The 11033-nt window shown below is 32.8% G+C and overlaps 1 protein-coding gene across 5 annotated transcripts; it reads right to left on the bottom strand.

Moving 5' to 3' along the window:
* On the bottom strand, window positions 1-7531 carry LOC141591570 (uncharacterized). 5 transcript variants are annotated; one of them, XR_012520927.1, is made up of 9 exons: window positions 7208-7531; window positions 5203-5519; window positions 4936-5021; window positions 3908-4054; window positions 3610-3712; window positions 3186-3298; window positions 2638-2748; window positions 1251-1515; window positions 1-153 (listed from the first exon to the last, which is right to left on the bottom strand). XR_012520927.1 is itself a non-coding variant. In XM_074411951.1 (8 exons), exons 2-7 carry the CDS (start codon window positions 5429-5431, stop codon window positions 2659-2661), a joined length of 768 nt encoding a protein of 255 aa, XP_074268052.1. In that variant the 5' UTR covers window positions 5432-5519; window positions 7208-7445; the 3' UTR covers window positions 2153-2459; window positions 2638-2658. The 5 variants fall into 5 exon arrangements, 2 of the variants coding, with proteins under 2 accessions (XP_074268052.1, XP_074268051.1); XR_012520925.1 differs by having other exon boundaries at window positions 1269-1515; window positions 7193-7449; XR_012520926.1 differs by having other exon boundaries at window positions 1-146; window positions 1269-1515; window positions 7193-7449.
* Window positions 7532-11033: the final 3502 nt, after the last annotated feature.

Raw genomic sequence — 11033 nt, 5'->3', positions numbered from 1 at the left:
GTTGGAAAGATTGGAGTTTTGGAAAGATTGGAGTTTTACATTATAGTGGTATGGCTCACTATACCATACCTATAAACTACGACATAAAACAACGAAATACAAATTCTTGAAAATAAACTACAATAAAAGAGAGGGTAAATTGATAACTTATACCTTGAATAACCCGTTTTTTCAAATCTTATACCTTAGGATAACTTTTTTTCAAAACTTATACCAAAAATACTATTTTTCTGCAAAATTGATACCAAAACTTAAAAAAAGACGTAAAATGTCTGTTTTGCCCTTACTAATTAAAAGGTAACCACTCTTTCCTTACTCCATTAAAACCATTAACCAAACATTCACCATAACCATCATCACCACAAACCATCAGCAGTTCAGCACCACCATCAGTGCCTACGCCGCCCACCTACGACTGTCCTCCTTCCGACGAACCATCCTACTTTCACCCTTAACCTATAACGACCATGTCTTATCTCCTTGCAGTGAAGTTGAAAACGTCGTCATTTTCAATTCATTACATTAAGCTAATCTCATATATGTAAACCAACTTCAATAAAAGATTGGTCTAATGCATGTGGGTTGCTGTTTTCTAGCACCAAAGCATTGTGGGAGGGCCCACTTGTAGAGTTTTAGGTGTGGGAGGAACAATTTGTCTTCGTATTTGGTTGAGTTTTTCACCTCAGTTGTATTTTAGCTCCCAAATCTTGTCCCCTCCCTTCAAAAGTCTCTTATGTTATTAGCCTTTTTTACTAGCTCATACTTCTTCAATCTCTCTTTAGGGAGCAAATCTGGGGAGTTTATTATTGATCTTTCATTTTTTCAGATTCGGGGTTTGGGGGGTTGTGATGTTCGACGAGTTAGAGGTGGGGCTAGGATGGAGTGGTGGTGGTAGGACAGTTGTTGGGTGGTGGCGCGAGCTTTAGTGGTGGTGCCGGTGGGGGATAGGTGGTTTTTTGTGGTTTTTGGTGATGGTTATGGTGGATGTGTGAGTTGGAGGTTTAATGTGGTGGAGAAAGGGTGATTGACTTTCAATAGTAAGGGCAAAATCGTCATTTTATATCATTTTTTGAGATTTGGTATTAAGTTTGGAAGAAAATAAGATTTTTGGTATAAGTTTTGAAAAAAAGTTATCTTAGGTATAAGATTTGAAAAAACGGGTTATTTAAGGTATAACTTATCAATTTACCCTAAAAGAGATGACTTCTTCGGATATCAGCGACGTGCTGGTGGAGAACGGTAGACTGGGCATGAGAATCATCATCCGCAGCATCAAGAAGGATAGTAACTTCAAAAGACCATTTAAATAATTGAACTCCCTAAGCCCTCGAAATTAGGGCTGACTAAAACTTTACATTTGAGTTTCACGTTCTTCTTTTGAGAAAAAAGAGACGTATTACATTTGTAGCACATCCTAATGCACCTCTATAATGCAGACATGTCTGCATGTTGCTACTCTGCATAATCTTGGTCATCGTTGACTCCGCTAAGGCAGTGCAAAGAATTTGAGACACCCTGTTCGATAAGACAAGAAGTCCACAAAAATTATAAGAAATCTAACTATCTAATAAAAGTCATTTATACTTTGAAAAAAACAATTATCTTTCAACTGAATGCATATGATGAGGATGAATATCAACCAAAGTAAGATAACTATACTGACGAATTTGTGGCCGCTTGTTTTTCAATACCTTCTTAGAACCTAATGGAACATGTTCTCAGTCGGCAAGGGTGACAAAGCACATGCTGCAACATTGTTCCAGACATACCGCTATTCACACTTGAAAGAATGCAATATATACAACTATACAAGTAATTTAGAGTGCAACTTAACAAAATGCACAATGCAATGTTCACGATATTCAGAATGCAACTTAACAAAATGCAGAACGCATCCAAGAAATAGTGTACATCTTAACAAAATGTAGTGTGCAACATCAAAGCAGAAAGTGGTAAGTCAAGCCTTTTCTCAAGATCTATAAACTAAACTGTCATGTTCTTCCTCCTTTGGATCCTACATTCCTACCCCTTCGTAACACTTTAGAACATCACATAAGCCCTCGCACAATTTGCCATTCTTAAGAGACAAGAAATATTTGCTATTGTGCAAAAAGACGTTGCGGTCTATGTGGATAGGGGATCGCTAATGAGAGAGAGGCACAAAACTAAAAAGAGGAATAAAATTACAGAAATGCCATATGATGTTAATTCTTCCAAGTTTAATAATACACAAAAGTTGTAAAGGACTGGATTCTGGAAGTTACTATAATTTGCAATTGACCAAAATCAAATAGGCAAACACCTTCTAGAGTTACAATTTCACATCTAACATTCTCTCCCTCTACATATAATACAGACCACTATTACAATTAATAAACGTTCAGCGAAATTTCAGTTTTATTCTCAGTCCATAGCAGAAGGGAGCATAACCTGCTGCAGCAGCTGAATAGCCGAAACGTCTGTTATAAGTTGTTTATTTAAAATTAAATATCGTTACATCATCAATTATTTATGAACAATCAAGAAAAGATACTCTCAGCAAGATTTTATAAGCCTCTAACAAATCAAGAACCTGGCTTAGTAAAACGGAGGTATTACCAAAGATAAATGCTAAAAAAGAACAAACTAAACACTTACAAGAATGTATTGTGAATGATTTTAGTAAAGTCCCAACATTCTCAGCTCTGATACGTGGCTTCTATCAAGTTCAGGGACATCTTTAGACTCACGGTCTTCGACTATGTACTCCTGAACAAACATTTCAAAAAAAAAAAAAGAATTTAGTTTCACAAAAAAGTTCCAAAGCAATCAAAAACTTAGGCCGACAAAATGTTAAGTCACTCGTGCAGAAAAATGATATGGAGGTAAGCATGATGAAGGAAGCTTCAGTAGATTTAACCCTCCCATTATTACCATTTGTATTAGCTTCCTTGTCCATGAAAACCCTTTCTTTTATTAACATGGATAGAAGCAAAAAAGTTACAGATTATATTCATCAACATGCATTATAAGAGAGCTACTGAGCAAGCGTGGAAAGTCAAGATAGTTTCCAAGAAATCTCAAACTACAGAACTGATCTTCACTACAACTAGAACTAGATCTGGACTCCAATGTTTACGGACTTATCTGAAATTCACAAGAAATGCCATCTGACGAGAAATCGTAATTAGGAAATCAGCTTATACCTTTGTCAGCCCTTGCTTAGCAAGAACGTGGTAGTGGCGTTCATTGATCCTCTTTCCACATATTATGGCTATGAAAAAACCATAGAGCAAACCAACCAGTATAATAGCCAGAACTACAAAAAAACAAAAGTTCAGTTTTCACCAACTTTGATGAACTCACATGCCACATATCACTATACCAGCACAAACAACAAGAAACCCTGTAAATGGGGGTGCAGAGGGTCGGATGTACATTATTTTATATCAAGAAGATCTCTGTAGTAGAAAAGCTTAAAACTTTTTGCAAAAGAAAGTAGTATACTCATATAATAATTTCTACCATGTAAAACTGGACTTTATCTAAGGTACACTAGTATAGCTTGTTTAAAAGGAGGTCCATTGTTAAGTAATATCTAGAAAATGCTTTAGAAAAGAAATCACATACCAGCCATTGTATAAAATCCATAAGGATGCTTTTCATAACCAAACATTTCACGTATTTCTTCACCGTAAAACTTGTAAATTAGGAGCCCTAACGCAGCCACAATCTGTTGAACCAATTCATCGATTCATATACAAATCGAATAGGGAGGAGGTTCTATACTTGTATTGACTGAAAGCATAATTTATAAATAAATAAATATAAATCAAATTGACCATCAAAATGCTGTTAAGTTGAACCGACGAGTTGCAAGCTTGTGGTGTATCCAATAAAGAAGGTAAATACAGATGAGAACTATTACCAGCTGAACTATTATGAAGATGAAAGCATGATCCCTTCCAACAAGGAGCTGATATTTCAATCTCAACCACCAGCGCTCAGCTGGGACATTTGCCCGCAATAAGAACCTTGCTCGACATTCTGTACAATGAGCAAACGCAAAGCCCTCCTGAGAGTATGATGCACATAAAACACAGCAAAATTAAGTTAGTAAATAACATATTATTCTTTCCACCCATTTGTAAGAGATTAATAAAAATTGCTCATCACCTAAGTTCACGACAAACCTGCTTCCAGGATATAAAGCACAATAAACACAATTAGAAGAACTAAAGCCGAAAACTGTAACATTTTCATCTTAACAACCTTCCTAGTCACTTGAGAAAGGAGGTGTTCATGCTATTACGAAAATCTGAAAATATCAAAAGCTCTAAAGTTTTTTGCTGGTAAATATATGAGATTACAAGGGCCAAAAAAAGGAAAGAAAGACTCAAAAGAGGGTGATTGTGATTCCCGCCCTTGATTAATTGTAGGTGGGAAATAAGATATTGTTAAATCAATGATGAAGCAAAAGAGGAAAACGGGTTCTCAGATAATAACTTTTTCAAGTTCCCAAATATCACATACCATGTGATTCATTGTAGGGGACAAAAGGTCTTCAAATAGTAATTTTTTTTAACATAAATTCTGAAATCAGTGAAGGGAATAATGGAATCCACATCTTTGTTATCATGGTAGATTGATATGTGCAGAATTTCAAGGTCAACTACAGAGGTTGAACAGGTGTGTTACTGAGTTGTATCATCTCTATCACAAATGACCTTTAAGATGAGATGTCAATAAAGATGTAAAGAGGTGAAATAGTGATGATTTTTCACAAATTAAATCCTCAAAAATCAACCATCATTTTTATTTTCTTGAAGTATCAAGTACCAAAGTACATAAGTTTTATCAACCTAAAAGGGTTTAAAAAATACGGTCCTACACTCCTACATATACAGGCATCTAATCTAGATTAGAACTTCCACCAATGTAACACAAAATTCGTACCTTCGTGGATCTCCAATTGTCAAGACATGATCGATGAACATATTTTTGGGTGCCTTTGCAGTGGCATGGAGCAAGCAAATCTTTTCCTGCCAACAGATGATAATTTATCAATTCCTTGCATAAAAACATGTAAAAATACATCATTTGTGTCAAACTGCCACAAGGTCATTCAAACAAAATAAAAACATAGGGCAAATTACAAATGCCAATAGGTGTTTTAGAGGAAAAAGGAAGAAAAAATAAAGATATTCGCAACCGGTAAAACACCTTCAATGTCATCCAGACATATACGGCATTGTGGTTGTTCTGGATTTGCTAAACTGCAATTCTCATCAGGATCTATCAGCTCGTTTACATCCACATCATTCTCGTCTATAGTTCTGATTTCACAAAGCAGAGTCTCTTCCTCAGACTCTTCCACAATACAAGACTCCGATAAAATGGGTTCCATTTCGGAATTGTCTTCCCCATGACTCCCAGTTAATGCTAATTGCATGGCTGGGTATGCAGAGGGTTACAGAGCATAAATCATCTCTTACTGCATTAAGCTTGCTAACCATTTCAGTTGTCAGCAGCGGAGAAACCTGCCACAAGAGAGGACAAAGTATGCCAGTGAAAGTGAATCTTTGGTACAAGCTTTCAACCGTACGACATAATGACAGTATGACAGAAAAGCACATAGATAAATCTCAAAATGCCACCAAAGTAGATGATCGTGCAAGTATCTTAACCCAACTGTTACTCGGTGGTACAAAAAAAAAATCTTTCGTTCAGTCTCCGACTCTCCTCTTAAACTCCACTCCCTCTCCCCACTCCAAATTACTACTTAAAAATAAAGAATCAGATAAATAGGCTCTTAATTCATAATGTAGTAGAATTTACGATCATGATTTATGCAACACAGAGACAGCATGATACGGGGAGATTTGAGTGCATACAACCTCTCGAATGTAACAACACAAGGGTTGTTTCCAAATTCCAAATGACCCAAACCAATGACGGAAAAATTGATCTACTACTTCATTAAATAGAAGTAAACAAGGTTTTACGCTTCATTTTGATATAGTCTATTACATTCTAAAGCCAAAATAACTGTATATCTTTGACTTTTTCGGAAATATATCTTCTCGTGTCGAACCACTTTCATTATGCATAGCACTAGTATTATAGTTTTACAGTTTAAATCATTACATTGAACATTTAGTTAATAAAAAATATAACTTTCTAGTTTTGGTAAATACCAAACTAATTTTATTCCATTTTTACAAAATACTCGACATATATATATCATCATTATATCAATATTTTGCTTCCTAGCAAAATTGGGATTGCCTTCTTCCAAAAATGAATGTGTCACTTTCAAGCTTAGAGTATCATACTACTAAACAAGTAAGTGATACTCCCATTAAAACTCAAGAAGAACATTGCCTTATTCCAAAAGTGTGTCTGTCACTTTCAACCTAAGATTGTCATGTCAAACACTTGGGTGACTCATTTCACTCTCACAAGGATCCTATCCCTTTGGCCGGAGTAAAAATTCGCTTGAAATAGTCGAGTTGCCTCAATTCGAACAACAACCACTGTCTTATTCACTAAGATATATCAAACGCCAAATTAGCTAAGAAGCCAACCATGTTTAGAAACTCATAACTCTCTTATCTACCAAAACCTTGTAAGCTTAAAAAAACGAAGTACCTAATTTTATTCCATTTTTACAAAATGCTTGACATATTTATCAATATTTGCCGACTCGCGGTAATTGACATTGCCTTATTCCAAAGATGAGCCACGTTCAAGCTTAGATTATCATACTAAGCAAGCAAGTGATTATTCTATTAACTCAAGAAGCATTGCCTTATTCCAAAAGTGTAAAGTATCACTTTCAAGCATACGGAGTAAAAACTCACTCGAAAAAGTCGATTTTGCCTCAAATCGAACATCAAGTGTCTTTTTCACAAATTTATATCATAACGCCAGATTTAGCTAAGAACTTCCTAGTTCACTACTACCTTATAATTCTCCGAACTATCAAAAACCCTAATTCTTCAACATAAAATGCAGGAATTAATCTAAAAAATGATAATAATTCATCAATAATCTCAATCAAACACCGCAGATACACAATTCAGCATTATAAAAACGATCATCACATTAATTAATACAGCATCAGATTAAGAAATCAAATCAAATTAAATTCACTAAAACAGTAAAACCTAATAATTCAAGAACGTGTGTAAAACGAGAAAGAAAACAATACAAAATGAGGAATTACCAGAGAGACATCGCCATTGTTGGACCTTCAAGCTGAAACAACAATGGAGGAAAATGTATGATCTATAGATTATGCGAAGAATAAAGATGAAAGGATTAATAGATTAGTGATTGATTAATGGAGATTAGCGAGAATTTGGAGGGGATTAGTGAGAAACCAAATAGAGAGCTAAGCGAAGAGAGGAGAGACAGAGAGAGAGAGAGAGATAATAGTACGTTGAATTATCAACCGAAAGTCCACATAAATTTGAAGCTAGGGGCGAAAATATATAGAGAGGAACTTTTTTAGCGAGTCGGGAGTGTTTAGAAATGCGGAATTAATTTTATTTCATGATTTTAACAAATTAAAATGTTTTAACTCAATTTCAATATTTGTTTAGAGATTACTTGGAATTCAATTTCGAATTCCAATTTTTCAACCATATTTGAGAAATTCATGAAATTGGAATTGACTTTTAACTTTTAACTTTTACGTAGGTTATAATTGATAAATACATGAGTTTAATTTCAATTGTAAGTTTCAATTGTAAATGTTCCAAACACATGAAATGAAATGTCTCCATTTTGGAATTTTGTTGGGAATTGTAACCCCAACATTATGGATGAGCTAGTAACATATGAGTCTTTATTTGTTTAGAGTTATATATGTTATATGTAACTAGTATTTACACTTTAGATGTTAGAAGTCATTAGTAGTAAATATTAGGAGTTAGCTTTTGAATGAAATAAAGACTATTTATGTAGCTAGATAAGTTAGGATTTAGGACCTTATAAATAAGGGTCATTAGTTATTGTTGGAAAATAAGAGAGTAGATGCTTAATATCCCGATTTAAGCATAGATTGAAATCTTAGCGAGTAGCTAAGTGTTGGAAGATTGAGATTGTATTATTGTTAGTGGTTTAAGAATAATAATACAAGGTTGGGTTGTGGGTTAATCCCATAACAAAATATTGTGTGTCTTTCCATTTTATATTATTTGTACCAAAAACCCAAACAAATTTAATTCAAATACAAGGTTTCTAAATGTACCACTAAAATATATTTGTGTTCATAATATATTGGGAAAATTTAGGTGGTATTTATTAGGTTTTCCACTTTGCATGTGATATCCCTCTTTTAAAAAAATCAAGCACTCGTTTAATATAAAAGACTATTTGGAAAATTTACGTGGCATTTGTTACTTTTTTTTTATTTCTAAGATGGTATCCCTCTTTTTGAAGCATGAAATTTTGATTGTCATAATCGTGTTACGAGTATAGAAAATGACGATTGTTTTCCCAAATCAATCAATCATCTTGAAGAGAACTACAATGTGAAAATAGAAAATTGCCGTTTTTTGAAATTTGTGGATAAGAGATATGGTTAATCAAAGTTTGTTTAGTAAAAAACTCTTTGACAAACTATAAATCCTAGGCCCCAGCCACAAGTTATATATGCGGGAAAAAAATCAAATTGTAGCTTTTGTAAAGACGATCGATTTGGAAAAATTATCATTTTTTAGAACTTGTGAGCATGAGTTGCGGTTGATCAAATTTTATGGCTGACAAAGAGGAGTACAACCTCCAAAGTGACAAATTTAAGGAATACAACACAAACTCTCACCTAAATATGACATTGATAAGACGTAATAGTTAGCAGTTACCGACTTGTTAACTCACCTTTTTAATTAATTACGAAGTACTTTGGAAGAATGTATAACGTATGAGTGAGATATCGTTTCAATCCATTTTATTATAACAACTCGAACCAAAGGATCACTAAATGGAGTTACTCTCGTATGAGGGATTGAGATGTGCCAATAATTTAATCTTCGAGATTATTAGTTTATAATTTATTTTTAGTCTATATATTTTTAAAATATTAAATATTCATTGTAACAGTCATAGACTTCATAATATTTATTACCCCCTCAGTTTCATCTGATTCTATACATTTGTTCAATATACTAGTATAGATCCCGCGCGAATGCGCGGTATTTTAGATAGAAACATTAAAGAAAATAATAATAATAAAATTGATATTGAACTCAATTTGAAACTTAATTGTAAATTTAATATTATTAATATCTTATCTATATTAATACAAAAGACAATACTCAATCCTCGGCGCGCCACATCATTAATGCAACTTTTTTTTTTTTGGGAAATTCATGTTATGGTGGAACCCGTTAGTGTGCAATGTATTTATTTCTTCGGATTTCCGTCTTTTCAAACATGCGGTAATTCCGTCTTGCAACAAATTCTATGAAATAATATTATGAAAAATTTTTATGAATTAATATTATGAAATAATTTTATACATTCCGTGTAAATAAAATTAATAACATATACGCAGAATGAATTACAAATGGGAGTAAATGAAATTGAATTACATAATTTTAAAACAAAATTACATAATAATAAAATTACATAATTATGAGAATGAATTACATTTATATACGGGATAGAATATAAAATGCAAATGAATTACATACATAATTTTTTAAAACTACATGGCACAATAATTTTTGTTTAAAAAATAAATCTTGACGGAGTATTTACTTGGAGTATAAAATATTCATGTATTTTGGTTCATATTATTGTACCATGCAGCAACAACATCATAACATATTTTTTTTTAAAACTACATGGTACAAAAATTTTTGTTCAAAAAATCAATCATGATGGGGTATTTACTTGTAATATAAAACTCGGCAACTTAACTATCAGCCGCGTACACCGAAAATAGTAGGTGATAATGATAAGCAACCGAGTTAATTTAGTCTTCAACTAGCATTTAAAGCAAATTTTAATCTTATCTTTATTAATTCAAAAGACAATACTCAAAACAGGGCGTGCCACGTCATTAATTCGGCTTTTTTTTTCTTTTTTTTTTTGGAAATACATGGTATGATGGGGCCTGTTAGTGTGCAATGTATTTATTTCTTCAGAATTTCGGCTACACAAACATGCGATAAATTCAGTCTTAGAAGAAATACTATGAAATAATTTTATACATTCCGAATAAATGAATTAATGACATATAAGCGGAATGAATTACAAATCGGAATAAATGAAACTAATTACAAATAAATGAATTGCATAATTTAAAAATAAAAAATAAAAAAATTACATAATACTGCACATAATTATGAGAAGGAATTACATTTAATTACGGGATTGAATTACATATAATGCGAATAAATTACATGTATAATTTTTAAAAACTAGACAATACGATATATTTTTTAAAAAAAAATATCCTTTGTTATTTCCTCTTAAACCATTGTACGTGAACAAGTATTTGTATCAAGTTTAAACATTAATTATGTAGATCGCTGATTTAGACCAACTAGATAAGTACAATAGAAATGCAAAAAAAAAAAAACATTAAAAAAACATTAATACCGGCCCAAATACATACCCGTGCAATTTTGCACGGGTTTAAAACTAGTTTTGTATTAACAGTGGAAAAGGGAAAGTTCAGTATAATCCAGATGTAAATATAATATAATGAAAGTCCAATAACAAATATGATATAATAAAAGTCCAGTTACAGATATGATATAATAAAAGCCCAATTATAGCCAAATTCATTTAGGCGGGAGTATTTTGGAGAAATCTTATTCTTTTAGTATAAGGGGGGTTTTCCGAGACGAAAATTATGGAATTCAAATATTGTTATTACCTTCCAAATAATAAGCTGATTCAAAAACGAAGTTAAAATACACAAAATTGAATATGAAAAAGAAGCATCTTTGAGTTTGATTATGATTGCGCCGGTAGGGTCAGTCAATATGAGTGATCAATAATGTATGATGAGTTTTCATCAATAGTTGATAATTCAG

This window comes from Silene latifolia, chromosome 7 (genome assembly GCF_048544455.1).
Source record: "Silene latifolia isolate original U9 population chromosome 7, ASM4854445v1, whole genome shotgun sequence".
Taxonomy (NCBI): domain Eukaryota; kingdom Viridiplantae; phylum Streptophyta; class Magnoliopsida; order Caryophyllales; family Caryophyllaceae; genus Silene; species Silene latifolia.
This window is presented reverse-complemented; position numbering and strand designations above follow the sequence as displayed.